Source organism: Peromyscus leucopus, chromosome 22 (assembly GCF_004664715.2).
Source record: "Peromyscus leucopus breed LL Stock chromosome 22, UCI_PerLeu_2.1, whole genome shotgun sequence".
Taxonomy (NCBI): domain Eukaryota; kingdom Metazoa; phylum Chordata; class Mammalia; order Rodentia; family Cricetidae; genus Peromyscus; species Peromyscus leucopus.
In genome coordinates this window covers 37,823,360-37,839,163 of record NC_051081.1, presented here as the reverse complement: position 1 = coordinate 37,839,163, position 15,804 = coordinate 37,823,360, and the positions used below count along the sequence as shown (strand labels likewise).

At 44.4% G+C, this 15,804-nt stretch overlaps 1 protein-coding gene across 3 annotated transcripts in view; it reads right to left on the bottom strand.

Annotated features, from left to right (window-relative positions):
* The window catches only part of Atad2b (ATPase family AAA domain containing 2B), a 132,108-nt gene extending 122,616 nt beyond the window's left edge, over nt 1-9,492 (bottom strand). For all 3 annotated transcript variants that reach the window (XM_028875559.2, XM_037198134.1, XM_028875563.2), the window contains exon 1: nt 8,833-9,492. In XM_028875559.2, the coding sequence (XP_028731392.1) occupies nt 8,833-9,048 (216 nt within the window). In that variant the 5' untranslated portion in view covers nt 9,049-9,492. The remainder of the gene's footprint in view (nt 1-8,832) is intronic.
* Between the last annotated feature and the right edge of the window lie 6,312 nt (nt 9,493-15,804).

Below are 15,804 nucleotides of genomic sequence, written 5' to 3'. Positions count from 1 at the left end.
GCTATATGAACCCCATTTAAAAAAACTAAATAAAAAGCCCTAATGAAACCTACTACTTTGTATGTTGAACTGAAAAATAAAACAACAAAAGTATAAGCCAGGCATGGTGGTGTATACCGTTTGTTCTCCCAGCACAGAAGGCAGAGACAAGTGGATGGATCTCTTGTGAGTTCAAAGACAGCCTCGTTCATATAGTAAGATCCACACCAGTCAGGGCTATATAGTGAGAGTCTCTAAAATAACAATAGTAACAACAATAATGTATTTTTTTAAAAACATCCTTACATAAATAACTTGGGAATTATGATTTTTCATCAAGGTGGACACTTATAAACTAATTATACTAAATAATGATACTGTAAAAAGTGACTTTACAATTTATCACATTTTCAACCTTGACCTTTTACTGAAAATTTCTTCTAAAAGTACATAAGGCTTAGATGTTAAAATATTAAAAATCCAAAAATCTAGCCGGAACCAAGTATGGTAGCCTCCATCTACAATCCCAGCACTGAAGAGAGAAAAGCAGGTGTATTGCCCAGTTCAAGTTCAAGTCCAGCTTGAGACTTAACACAGCAAGCTACTGTCTCAAAGATGAAACAGATAAGTAAATCTACAGAGAAAACACTGCACAAAGTTGTAAAACAAGAATTAGTGCCAGGTGGTGGTGGTGGTGATGGTGGTGGTGGTGGTGGTGGTGGTGGTGGTGGTGGTGGTGGTGGTGCACGCCTGTAATCCCAGCACTCGGAGGCAGAGGCAGGTGGATCTCTGAGTTCAAGGCTAGCCTGATCTACAGAGCTAGTCCAGGACAGGCTCCAAAGCTACAGAGAAACCCTGTCTCAAAAAAAAAAAAAAAAAAAAAAAAAAAAGAATTAGTCTTAGACAATGATATTTTTCACATTTGTTTGTGAAATATTTAAGAAGTGATTCAATTTTATTAATTCATCTTTACTACTTTTAAAGGAAAAAGAATTGGCTAACTTTTGAGTTTTTGCAATAAGTAAAAATATTAACAAGAATTTTAACTTATCTCTATTTCTCTGAAATTACGTTGCTACAAAAAATAAAACATGATGGCTGACAAACAAGTTTTTAAAGTAACTCAAAAATTCAAAGTCCAAACAAAAGTACCAGACCACTCTCATCATTCTCTCTCAAATACTAAACTCTTACTGCAAAACTAGAGACATTGAACTCACTACCATAAAATGCAAAGAGGCTGGGTATCACATTAGAGTAATTCTCTCTAACCACAGGCATCTGTCAAATTCCTACAACAGTATTCTTTTATTTCCTCACCTAAATTTACATTTGACACAAAATGAGGTGTCAAAGACTTTAAAGACCTAAAAGAAGACAAGAAGGGTATAAAAATCTGACACAATGATTAGGCAAATATAATTTTCAGATGCTTTTGGCCCCATCCAAAACTCATGCAGGAACTGAGTGTAAAAGTGGTAGTTCTAGCCGGGCAGTGGAGGCGCACGCCTTTAATCCCAGCACTTGGGAGGCAGAGGCAGGCAGATCTCTGTGAGTTCAAGGCCAGCCTGGCTACAGAGTGAGTTCCAGGAAAGGCACAATAGAAACCCTGTCTCAAAATGCCAAAAAAAAAAAAAAAAAAAAAAAAAAAGAAAAGAAAGAAGTGGAAGTTCTAAAAAAGAAAAAAAACTGATAAATTATCCACATAAATGTAGGCAAGAAGGCATCAGATTTCAAAGAAGGGTTAATTACATGTTTATAGTATATATTTTTTCTCTTTCCCACTAGGTTTTAAAAATGGAGAGACACAGACTTTGCTTCATGATGTATCTACTTCATCCCAAGCACTGTGCTGAAGGCTGAGTACTCTAAAGCCATGACATTTAAGGATGACACTGTACAACTCCAGGAAGGGCAACTCACATAGACTATGCTGTGAATCAGATCTCAACTTGCAGAACATGTCAGGCAAGTCGATGTATGCAGACCATCTCAGCCCAAAGGGAAGCTGAGATAGCAATTACAAGTTCAAGGAAAGCCTAAGCAACACAGAAGAACTCATCTTCTTTGAAGCCACATCTTAACAACAAAGAACATGAAATTCCACCAAAACATTCAGTCGATAGACTCCAGAACTGTAACTGAAGTTTCATCTACATCATTGATTTGGGCAGAACCACTTCATTTTGTTTTCTCATATGCCTACCACATATACATGTATAGTCTTGAAGCTAAGTTTCATTTGCCCTCTATTCTTAAAGCCTTGGCATCAGAGTTCCATAACATGCGTCAACTCCTCAGTACGCTATTCATTCATCCACTAGCAGATATTTATTGAGCATCTTCTTTGTCAGATGTCGGAGTAGGTCGAAAAAGAGGAATTAGTGGAATTAAGGGGGAAATAAGATACAGCATCTGTCTTCATGATGCTTACATACAATTCACTCACAAATAGTCTAAGGGTACCAGGTACACTATCTATAATTATAACTACGCAGAGGGCTGAGGCAGGAGTTCAATACTAACCTAATCAATATAGCAAGATCTCTTCTCTAAGTAGGAAACAACCGAAAGAAAAACCGCTTTTTTGCATTTTGCTTTGTTTTTTTTGTTTGTTTGTTTGTTTTTGTTTTGTTTTAAGACAGAGTTTCTCTGTGTAGCCCTGGCTGTCCTGATACTCACTCTGTAGACTAGGCTGGCCACGAACTCACAGAGATCTGCATCCCAATGCTGGGATTAAAGTTGTACACTACAATGGCCAGCGCTCCCCACCCCCCACCCCCCAAAAAAAGCTTTCTCTGTTGCTGCTTTATTTGCTTTTTGGTCTGTGGCCCATGACGCCTGACTCTCCCTATGTAGCTAGTCCAGGCTGGCCTCAAACTCACACAACCCTCTTCCTTCAACCTCCCAGTGCTAGGATTACAGACATGAGCCATCATTCCTAGTTACTTAGAGAGCAACTTTAAGCAAAATCTTTATCTTGTCTCCAGATAAATTAAAACAATATGAAAAATACCAACATATTCATAACTCAAAAGCACCAGAGGTTTATGATCTGACAGCAGCACACACTCAAGAGTATTTAAACACTAATACAAATTACAGCCTGTCATTATACATAACATCCTTCAAAAAGCATCTAGACTGGAAGGTGTTTAAAAGAAGACTATGTGCCAAGCATGTGCAAAATCCTGGGTTCAATTCTCACCCCAAAGGGGGAAAAAAAAACTAATTGATAGTTTTTCTTGGTTTTTGTTTTGTTTTGTTTTGTTTGTTATGCGGACACAGTGTCACCCAGACTGGCCTCAAATTCATAAGGATCCTGTAGATCCAGCCACCTGATGGCTGGCAGCACAGACATGCACACCATGCCCAGGCTCCCTACCTCCTCCTTGGTTTTCTAAGACAGGTTTTCGATGTATAGCAGCCCCAAATGCTTACAAACTCACTCTGCACTCTAGGCTGGCCTCATACTCCTGTCAATCCTTCTGCCTCAGTCTCTCAAAAGCCCAAATTTATAGGCACATATTACCACTGCCAGCAATAGCTTACACTTCAAGGTAACATATAACCACATACAGTTCCCACACCAACTTTGTACTCCCATATAAGATTTTAGCCAAAAATCATTAAATATTTCTTCAAAGGTAAGGCATTTTGCACAAAATTCTTCCCAAAAGGGAAAACATAAAATTGTAAACTATCCCTATTGTAAAACCAAACACCTAGTATGAAGAAACAAACTCAAATTGACTGTGTACATAAATGAAACTTTACTGTGTATTTCCTAAACAAAATGTCCAAAGACTCAGAGTAATTTAGCACTTTCAGGTGGCCCCTTAAAGAGTATCACTTCCCATTCCAATGCAGACAACAGTCGGGCTAGAACAGACCTTATAACAACAAGTGGCTGCCAGAAATTATGACTTATCTATAATGAAGTTCTTAAGAACATCCAATAAAGGCTCTACAGAGCTATCAAAATAGAACACTGGCTTACTCTAGGTTCGAGCCTCAGTATAAAAAAACAATTAAAACCCTAAGGACACATTTCTCAAAAAATAGACAAATAATACACAGGCATATTGAAAATCTGCTCAATATTACTACTACTCATTAGAAAACTAGAAGTTGGCGAGCGGTGGTGGCACTCGTCTTTAATCCCAGCACTCGGGAGGCAAAGCCTGGCGGATCTCTGTGAGTTCGGAGACCAGCCTGGTGTACAGAGTGAGTTCCAGGAAAGGCGCAAAGCTACACAGAGAAACCCTGTCTCAAAAAACCAAAAAAAGAAAAAAGAAAACTAGAAATTGCTGGGAGGTGGTGGCACTTGCCTTTATCCCAGCAGAGTTCAAGACCAGCCTGGTCTACAGAGCAAGTTCCAGGACAGCCAGAGCTATACAGAGGAACTATGGCGGGTGGGGAGGAGGAGGAGAAAAGAAAAGAAAATGAAGTCTAGGGAAAGGCTCAGCAGATTAAAACATCTGCTACCAAACTTAACAATCTGAGTTTGATCCCTGAGACTCATATGGTGGGGGTTAGAAAACCAATTCCCAAAAGTTATCCTCTGGAGACTTGTGCCATAATATACATTACTTCTAAAATCAATAAATAAGTGTAGTTTTTTTTTTTAATTTAATGAGATATCATTCCACATAGTATAGCTATTACAGAAAATTACTGTTTTTTTAAGGGGGTGTATTTTTTCGAAACAGGGTCTCACTACATAGCTCTACCTGTCCTGAAACTCACTATGTAGACCATGCAAACCAGGCTGGCCTTGAACTCAGAGATCTGCCTGCCTCTGCCTCCTGAGCCTAAAGACATGCTCCACTATATCCCTGCTAAAAAATTATTCTTAAGCCATCAATCAAGTAGCAGAGTATGGTAGTATACATACTACCTTGGATCCCAGCACTAGGGAGGCAGGAGCAAGTGGATCTCTGAGTTTGAGGCCAGCCTGGGCTACAAAGCAAGTTCCAGATCAGCCAGGGCTACACAGGGAAACCCTGTTCCAACGCCCCCCCCCCACACACACACAGACATCCGTCAAGTGGTGGTGAGGATGTGAGTAAAGGGAACCCCTTCTCACATCAGTGGGAAGGGAAAATGGTGTAGCAACCCTGGAAAACAGTAGAGGATCCTCAAAACAATAAAAATGGAATCACCATATGATTCAGCGATCTCACTTCTGCATATTTACCCAAAGGAACTAAAATCAAGCTTTCAAAGAGGTGTGCCAGGCGTGGTGGCTCACGCCTTTAATCCTAGCTAGCAATCAGGAAACAGAGGCAGGCAGATCTAAGTTCAAGGTCAGCCTGGGCTACAGAGCAAGTTCCAGGACAGCCAGGGCCACACAGGGAAATCCTATCTCAAAAAAAATAAATAAATAAATAACAAAAAAAACTTTCAAAAAACTGCTTATCTTTAGCCACTGTAACATTATACACAACAGCCAAAATATAAAAACAATATTAATACCACATGCTAGAGAAACGAATCAAGAAAATATGGTCCATGTATAAGGTATATACGTTGGAATATTATTCAACCTTTAAGAAGGAAATTCTTCCACTTACAACACAGACAAACCTGGAGCCCATTATGCTAAGTGAACTAAGCCAGACATGAAAAGATGCTGTATGATCTCATTTGTATGTACAACAGAAGACAGACAAACTCAAATATGCAGAATGAACAAGGGTGATGGATGCCAAGAGCCAAAGGGATAAAGAACAGGGAGGCAGTGGTCAACACCAACAAAGTTTCATTTGTGCCAGATAAATAATTCTAGAAAGCTACTATACAGCAGACTGACTACAGCTAAAACTATTGCATCACACTCAGAAAGAAATACATTGTATCATACCCACAAGGAATATACTGTATCGAAAGAAAAGGAAATAATTGTATCATGTCGAAAACTAAGACTTCTAACAATAGAAACATTAAAGAGAACAGGGAAACTCTACAAGTGATTGCTGTGCCTGTGGTTTTCATAGTAGTGACAGTTTCACAGGTTTATTCTTATCCCCAAACTCTTCAGACTCTATAACAACAGGTCCTGGAATGCTGGCACATGAATGCAATCCCAGCACTCAGGAGGCAGAGGCAGGAGAATCAATCACCACAAGGCCCAGGACACTTTGGTCTACGTAGCAAATTTCAGGCCAGCCAAAAACACACAGCAAGACCCTACCTCGAAAAAACAAAAAAATTAAATTAAAAAATATATTTTAAAGTAGAAAAGATTATTTTTTTAATCATTCCAAAACATGCAGACTGCTTCACTACATAGACAGCACTTAAGAACAAGACAGAATTCTAGGAATAACCCTTGGTTCTATGATTTTCTAAAGCAAATGACAAGTAACAAGAAAGTGAATGAAATAATTTAAAATCATGAGAAGGGGAGAAAAGTCAACATGAAATGTGAAAAACAACATATTAAGTGGGGCGGGGGAGCTCTCTAATCATTACTGTACAAAGAGGAATACACTTCTTAGTATAAAAAGGAGGCTCTTCTAAAGCAACAAAGTAGTAATCCAATTCTCATCAAATGAGGCTTTGCAGACAGGAAAAAAAAATGTCTACTAAAGACCCCACAGATACAGAGGTTATGTTTAAGCACACCAGAAAGGGTAAACTAGAGAGCTAAATTCCTTTAACATAAAACCAAATTAAAGAGCTAAACAGATTCAAATCAATTCACCTCAGGAATACACAAGAAAAAAATACATATGTTTCATCTATGTAACATTGTATAAACTTAATAAATTGAGACCTGTAACTTTTCCTCTTCTAGAAGTCCAATAGCTCACAGCATGAGATTAGTCTCTCTAAAATTTCTCAGAAAAAGCAATTAGATCGACGGTCTGCTATAGCTATAACATAAATCCCTTTAAGAATGAAAGGCAAATATTTCAGAGTAAATCTTAAGAGCCAACTGTTTATAATCTTTTAAAACACTTTAAAAGAGTTCTCAAAATAATGTTTCATTAGTATCCTTCTAGAAAACAGTATCTTCCATTCTTCTAGCCATTTAAAAGCTACCAAGTGTTCATTTCTACATTAGACTATTGATTCTTTGCCTTTTAACATCGCTATAACAGCTGTCTGACAAATTACCTCACCTTATTCCCCAGGGGGTAAGGACAGCATGAGATCCCTGAATTCAAAAATGGAACCACAAACTGATCAGTGAGGGATGAGCTAATTGCCTCAGATGAGTTTGCCACTCCTCTAATAGACTAGGCATTTGTGGCACGATACAATTACAAGCTTACACTCTAAATATTTTATTTGCACTTAAGTGTAGAAGACACACTGTTCCTTAAATTCATCTAAGAAGGTGACAGCATCAGTAAGCTAAAAAACCTGTACATTAGGATAGTTTCTACAGGAAAAAAATCTTCAGAACATTTAGCTCAACCCAAGAAATCTATATACTCCTAAAAGTCTACTAAATTAAGACAGCTCAAAAGTACTTTCCAGATTTTTCACAGAAAAAGATTTCCAAAGACACAATAAATATATTTCATAGCATGGTAAAATATTTCTGTTGTATATACTAGGATTCGTTCTGATTGGTGTCAACACAGAGAAAACATATATAAACAATCCACAACTTTGTAAATCCCTACAGAACCTTACATACGCTAAGGAACAAAAATGGTGTGAATTAAAAGGAGCATTTTAACTAACAACTATTGGCTCAAATGACTCTTGGAAAGGTCATCTCTTTCTAGGCATGATCCAGCTGGTTCTTTGAATTCAGAACCAATCTCGTAGTATCAGAACCAATGTCATAGTAACACAAATGTCTCGCTAACTTTACAGTGACACCTGTGGGAGGGAGTAGTTTGAATTCCAAAAAAACAGAACACTTGGGAGGCAGAGACGCGATCCATGAGTTCAAAGCCTTGTCTACAGAGTGAGTCTCGGGACAGCCAGAGCTACATAGTGAGACCTGTCTCCAAAAAAATAAATTTTTTGAAATAGTTCTGGTTTACACTGTGGGTGATGAAGGTTCAGGATCTCAGATCTCATCTTTTTTGACAAAACTAAATCATCTCCTGCTTCTTCAAGTGTCACTTCTCAAACTGGATGGAGCAACAACGGTGCTAGTCTGGCTTTCGTAGACCATTCCCTTCACAGAAAGGTAGAAAGCATGTCACTTTGGAACGACGGTGCCCACTCGACACGTTTCTGTCTACCTGCTCCTTTTGTGACTCGAAAGTCCTCTGCTCTCTCGTAGAACCTTGGTTCACCCTACAGCTTACTTACAGCGCCGCGTCTAATCTGCCTTGCCTAGGGAGGCGTTAAGCGTTCGTTTTGTTTTTCAAGTTGGTGTCAGAGCGGCTCCAAACTTTTTTCAGCATCCCTGCCTGTCTGCCTGCCAACTGGAGCTCTGTTCACTTCCTTACCAACTTGAACCACCCCCAAACTAAGTCAGCTCAGTTAGACAGCGGCAAGAGCTGACACACTTTCAAGAAGGGGTTTGACACCGCAGAAAACTTTTCACTTCTCCCTTCGCCCCTTCCAAGCCGGGGGGACTGCAGCCCTACGTTCTGGCTTCCTCTACCATTTCCCCCCTCGGAAGCAGGGCCAGGACACGGAAGGCGGACCGTCCTAATAATGTCCCCCCGAAAGGGACCCCAAGAGCCCTCGCCCGCAGACTCCGAGGGCTGTTCTTGACACAAAAGAACCGGGCCGGCACGGCCAAGGGGCTGGAAGCCGCGGCCCTTCGGCGGCTGCCACCCTCCACCGCACCCGCTGACGGTCTCCGGCCAGACAAAGCCCGGGCGGCCGGGGCCGGCGCTCGCAAGTCTCGGGCGCGGGCCGCCGCTCTCTTACCCGGGCCTCGTCCAGGGCGCCGCCGCTTCCCCCGGCCTTGGCTGCCGGGCAGCTGGCCGCGCGCGTCTTGGAGGAGCGGGTCCGAGAGGAGATGAAATGGCTGCTGCCGCCGCCGCCGCCGGTCGCCCCCGGCTCCGCTCCGGCCCCAGGCCCAGGCCCGGGCCCGGGAGACTTGGACCCGAGAAGGCGCAGAGAGCTCTTCCGGGTGTTCACCATGGTCCAGCCAGGGGGAACCGGGTCCGCGCCGCGCCCGCCGCTCCCGGGAGAGGCGAGGAAGGGCCGGCCCGCCGGCGGGCGGTCAGGGCCAGCGGAGCCTTGCCGGGCCGGCTCGCGTTGCCTCTCCGGGACGCAGGCCCACGACAAGCGAGAGCGGGGCAGGAGCCGGCGGCGGCGCGAGGAGGCGGGGAGCGGGGGGCGGAAGCGAGGCTGCAGGCCGGCCGCACAGACCCTGCGCCCGCTCAGCCGTCCTCAGCGGGAGCCGAGCGGAGCCGCCATGTCTGCCCCTTTCTCTCTCGCTCGCTCGCTCGCTCGCTTGCTCTCTCTCTCTCTCCCTCTCCTCAGCTCCGTGCGTCAGGGCTCTGGCGCCGCAGGGCCGACGAGGCCGCTTCCCGCCGCGGCCGCTGCGGGGCGCTGCAAGGACGCGCAGCCCTGTCCCTCTCCGCAGCCTCCGTAGGCCCCGCCCCGACGTGACGTCAGCGCTCGGCGGGAGGTGGGGGGAGCGGAGGAGGCGCTCTGGGCTGTGTGCACTGGACTGTGGCTAGGTGACACCGGACCGTCTAGACTTGGGGGGGGCGGGGGGCGCGGTGTTGGGCGGAGCCGATCAGGGCGCGGGACCCGTTCCCCTGTGGAACCTCGTCCGGACCCTTCAACGCCCGGCCGGGACCGAGGACCCACAGACGCCCGCGACTCCCGCGGTGGCCTGGATGACGCAAGGAACGGCCGACCGAGGCGCGGGATGGAAGGGGACTGGAGGGGAGGGCGCGGTACGGGGAGTTCCAATCGCCTAGCTACCTAAGGCAAGACGACCCTTGATGGACCTGGGCCGCACTTTGCGTGACCGTCCAAATGATAATGGCAGCGGATGGAAGAAACCTCCTCGTTAATCCACGCAAGGTAAACCAAGAAAGAAAGAAAAAGATAATAAAAAGGACCCTAGGAACCTTGCATCTTTTTAACTCACTGTGCAGACCAGGCTGGCCTTGAACTCTTAAAGATCCGCCAGGCTCTGCCTCCCGAGTGCGGGGTTTTCAAGGGGTTAAAGGCCGTAACGCGGGAGGAGCTCTTCACCTTTAAGCATAGAGAAGCAGTGTTGTTCCCTATGACCTTAGCCAGATCTACCTGATTTTAGCAGCCTCCTTTATCACCATCCCACCGTGTGCAGAATTAAGACAAAACACTTCCAAGGGGTGAAAAAAAAATAAAGTGCACATAATAAAAGAGCTGCTGTTATGGAGGGAATAATGAATGCTCATTTCAAAACATCACAGTTTATCAGAGATAGAGCGCCTACTCTTTATTTGGGCAGAAATCCCCCTGATTATTATTACACTTAAGAAATGCGTGTTAAAAAAAAAAAAAAAGTAGTTTCATAGTTACAACATTTTTGCCATGTAAGTCCCCTGTCAGAAAAATTAATCATGAGCTTCGTTCACAACAGAATGTCTGTGTACAGAGTGGTTTGAATTCCAGGAGAACAAAACACTTGAGAGGCACAGAGTTCAAAGCCTGGTCTACAGAGTGAGTTCCAGGACAGCCAGAGCTACATAGTGAGACCCTGTCTCAAAACAAGCCATACTTCTGGTTCTCGAGAGAGAGCTCCCTGACTGAAGGACAAGGAACCAGTAAACTGCGAGGCAAATGTGATAAGAGGCAGGGGCACCTACACCAGGATTTAAGGAAGGCCTCCAGAGATGCACCTTGAACCCCAAAGGGAGGGAAAGACATCACGGACAAAAGAAAGAAAACCTTGGGGAACTTAGGACACAGTTGTCTGTACTGGAGAGAAAAATAACAAGTCAGTAAAATACTTTTTAAACTTTATTTAAAACTATGTACAAATAAGATTTGGGGATATAGTGTATAGTGGCAGAGCACTGGACTACAGCACATAACCACCACCTACCACCCACCACCCACCCCCCAGGACAAACTAGCACAATACAAAGGAAACAGTTTACACAAGATACTGAAGTTTGGGTCTTCTGGGAACACCCAAAAGCCAAGCCCTAGAAGGAATGAAGACCAAGTTCTAAAGATCGCTTTTGTTTTCAATGCTGTGGCCTGTCCCAGGGGAACTCAGAACCTCTGTATTCTCCATTTCAGGAGACAAAAAAGAGCTGGGTATGGCTGCACAGGCTGTAATCCCAGCACCTAGAAAGCTGAACCAAGACAGTTTCAATTCTAAGGTCAGCCTGGACTATGCAACAAGGCAAAGGTCAGCCCAGGCTACATTTCTAGATCCTATCTGTTTAAAAAAAAAAAAAAAAAAAAAAAAAAAAAAAAAGACAAGCATTCTAGGAAAGTGCTCCACCACTGACCTTCACTCTAGCCTGAGACAATTAGTCCCTGAGGGCACGGATCTAATCAAAGGTTTAATCTACTGATGGGTCACAGTTGGAATGGACAGTTGTGAGGTGGAAAAACTGTGAGAGGTGAGGGCTGGTTGAAAGAAGTGGGTTGATGGGGTCATGCCTTGGAAGGGTACATCTTGGACTCTTCCTGTAGTCCGTGCTTCTTTCCACCAAGACATGAGCAGCTTCAGGCTCAGCTTCAGGATGCCACCCGGCTGTCCTGATGTTCCCATCAGCCCCACAGCAGCAGATCAAGCTGCCCCTGGTCTGAACCTTTGAGATCATGAGCCAAATGAATGGTTCTTCTCCTATGTGGATCTTCTTAGGTGTCTGTCAGGTGATGAAATGCTAATCCACACAAATAAACAAAGGCCATTTCTTCAAAAAGGACATTTCCCAGTGCAGGAAAAGCAAGATACTACAAGGCTGCAAGGAATTCTTCCGTGAAAAGATGATTTTGAGTTAGTACTATGAGAGGCCATCCAAGAGACTATTTTTAAGCTTGATGCATATAAAGAAACACTAATTTATTAAACAAAATATATGACATGAAACATGAGTTTTGTATACTGCCCAATGTGTTTACCAGCCATGTACAACTTTAATTGCAAAATTAAAAATGCAGCTCTTCTAGATGGGGTGGCCTTGTCCCTGTAGTTCAAACTACTATGCAAACTGAGACCGGATAGCTGGGGGCCTGCCTGAGTAACACAAGAAGACCTTCAACAACTCAATTGGTAGAATGTTTGCTTAGCATGCAGACAATCCCAGGTTTTTTTTTTCTCTAGCACCATATGCTAGGTATGGCGGTACATGCCTGAAGCAGTCTCACCACTTAGGAGGGGGAGGCAAAAGGATCAGAAATTCAAAGTCATCCCTAGTTACACAGCAAGTTTAGGAGGACAGCGTGAGCTCTATGAGATTCTGTCTCAAAAAAAAAAAAAAAGATAATACAATACTGTGAACAACTGTGTACAAAAAAATCATATAACAAATTATTGAAATACACAAACCTCCAAAACTGATTCAAAAGAATATTAAAATTCTAAACAGACCTAGTAACTTGTTTTTTGTTTGTTTGTGTGATTTTTCTTTTTCAAGGAATGGTTTCTCCATGTAGCCCTGGCTGTCCTGGAGCTTGCCCTGTAGACCAGGCTGGCCTTGAACTCAAAGATCTGCCTGTCTCTGCCTCTTGAGTAATAGGATTAAAGGCATGTGCTGCCACCACCCAGCTTACAGCAAAATTCTTAAACAAAACAAAACACCAACCAAACAAATCCAGCAATTTAAAACAAGGTTATACACAATGACAAACTGAAGTTTGCCCCTATCCTATTCCACAAAGAAATAAGACTTTCTGAAGTAAATGGTACTGGCAAAATTGTACACTGGGCTGAACTGGCACACAAACAAATGTTTAACAGAAATAGAAAACCGGGTCCGGAGTAGCCAAAACAATCCTAACAGAAGAGCAAAGCTGAAGGACTCACACCACCTGGATTCAAACCCTACAAGCCACACGCAATGGCACTTGTCTGCAAGCCTGTCATCTCGGAAGCTGGAAGCAGTAAGAATAAGGAATTCAAGATCGCTCTTGATTACAAGGCAAGCCTGACCTGTTTCAAACAGCATCACCTAATAGTGGGGGAAAACACATCAGCGTTCCAAGACATACCTGAGTGCCAGAGGGCCTAGTTTGCAGGAAGCCCTGCTTTGATGGACAGGACTCTATAAACCTGGTGTGGCCGTGCCTACAATCCCAGTACTCGGGACACAGAGGCAGGAAGACTAAATAAACATCAAGGTTAAACCAAACCCTGTCTAAAACAGAAGGAAAAAATACAGAAATAAACCTATAGGTCAGCTGGGCGGTGGTGGCACACGCCTTTAATCCGAGCACTCAGGAGGCAGAGGCAGGCGGATCTTTGTGAGTTCAAGGCCAGCCTGGTCTACAGAGCGAGTTCCAGGAAAGGCAAAAAGCTACACAGAGAAACCCTGTCTCGGAAAAGAAAAACAAACAAAAAAAACTTAACATTATTCTTCATCCACCCTGGTGCTAGGATTACAAGCTTATGCCACCACACCTGGCTGGTAAATTGACTTTGGACATGAGAAAGACTCTTTTCAATTGATATTAGAACAAACCTTATAATAGGATCAGGGACAAAAAAGACAAAATATTAGAGGAGCCTCATAGAAGGATCAAAGAAAGGTCTGGGCAGGGTGATACATGTCTATAATACTAATATTTGACAGACTGAGACAGGAGAACCTTGAGATGCCAATATATAGACACATAAGCAGGCAAAACACCCATATATAAACACACAAAATAAAAATAAAGCTAAAAAATACACCAAACACACTATATATGTACATATATATGCTGTGTCTAAAAAGTTTCTGTAGAGAATGCACCAATTATATATATGTGTGTGTGTATATATATGTATATATATACATATATATATAAAACATACATAAAGCAATTATATATTATAATCCACATGACTATGTGGACATGCATCTTTCACTACTGGCAGCAAAAATAATTTAACACACAGGAAGGAGAGCAGGAGCACTGTTTTGAGAGCCATACTCACCACAGGATCCCTGAGCCGCGGCTCAGTCGGTCTTCAGAAGAATCCCAAATTGCTTTTACCTGGGTGGGGAATGGTTGGTAGGGGAGGCCCAATCTCAAGCTGACTCCAGGCACTAACAACTGTCAAATAAAAAAAAAAAAATCCCAGTTTAGATCCATCTAGAGTCTATGTAGAAAGGTCATCGCAGTGGGCGGGGAAGGGCTAGCCCTGCTGCAGTGAGGAATACTACTGCCCTAGGACAAATGTGCACACTTCAGACCAAAACCAGATCCAAGATCGGTGGGAGTGTAGCTTCGTATCAGAGAGAGACCTTGTCTGGTAGGTCCCGCCTCCAACAACAAGTCTAAATTTAGATTTAAGAGACTGCTGTAGCCAGGTGTAGTGGTACACACCTTTAATCCTAGCACTGGGGAGACTGAGGCAGGCAGCGCCAGGCTGGTCTACACTGGGAGTTCCAGGACACATAGTAACACCGTGTCTGGGGGAAAACACACACACACACAGAGAGAGAGAAAAGAGACTATTGTATCTATGAGATCTACTACTAGCTCCTAGATTAGGTAGATAAGGGTTTTTCTTATTTTTGGGGGTGAGGGGGTGGGGAGCACTTTCTCTTGTATAGGGAAGAATAAATAAGGCCAGAAAAGACCTGGGTATGGCAAAGTGGGACCAACCAATAGTAGAAGAGGACCAGACAGGGTATCAGTTTTGTTTATTCCAAGGTCAATGTACTTTATGGAGTAGAAAAAATAAAATAGAGTAGAAAATAAAATAAAGCGGGGGAGGGGCGAGGTGCTTCCTGGCTGGGGCTGAGGGTGTGTGAAAGTCTGGGACTCCAGACCGGAGAGATGCTTCGCTAAAGTTTAGTGACGTCGGGGGAGCTGGTATTTTGACCACATAGTTTTGTTTTTTTTTTTTTTTACAAGCAGTCCTGCTCATCATTTATAGAGCCAAGATCGGGAATTTGGAGAATATCCGCCTGACCGTGTCTTGAGTAAACAAACAAAGGGGGGCATCCCGGAGTCTTATCTAAATCCCGTAAGAAGTCGACTCGGGAGGCAGAGGCAGGAGGATCTCTGTGAGTTCCAGGACAGCCGGAGCTACACAGAAAAACCCTGCCTGGGAACAACAAACAAAAAACCCCCACCAAGTAAATATAAATAAATAAACACACAAAGAAATAAGTCCTATAGGGAAGCGTGGCCTTTGGAGCGGAGCCCTTTCAAGAACGCAAAGAGCAAGGGGAGTTTCTTTAACTGTCACCCTTGGGAGGACAGGGCTCAGGTGACGGTCACTGACAGGACGCAGGGAATTCTCCCCCCGAGGAAGAGAAGAGGCACAGAAAGAAAAAAAAAACAGGAGGACGCGGGATTTTTTTTTTTCTTTCAGGTGAACGCCCACCTAGCTCCTGGCACGTTCCGCGCCTCCTAAGGAGGCAACGAGCAGCGGAGCGGGCGGCAGCGAAGAGAGACCGCCGCCATTAGTGCGCGCCAAGCCGAAGGCCTTGAGGAGACCCGCCACAGGAAGCCCCGCCCCTCTGCGCGCCCACGTCATCCGGGCGCGCGCTGCGGAGCCGCGCGGAGCCCGGTTTCCCCCCACCCCCCACCCCCTGCCGCCCGGCGCGCCCACGTCATCCGGCGGCGCGCGCTCCGGAGCCGCGCGGAGCCCTCGTCGGCGCGCTCCCGCCCCCCGGGCGCGCGCTTGCGCTCCCGGGGCGCGTCCGGCGGACCGGAGGGAGGCGGACTGTCTCTCCGCGCCGGTCCCCAAAGAGGGTGTCCCCCAGGCGCCCCTGGCCTGAG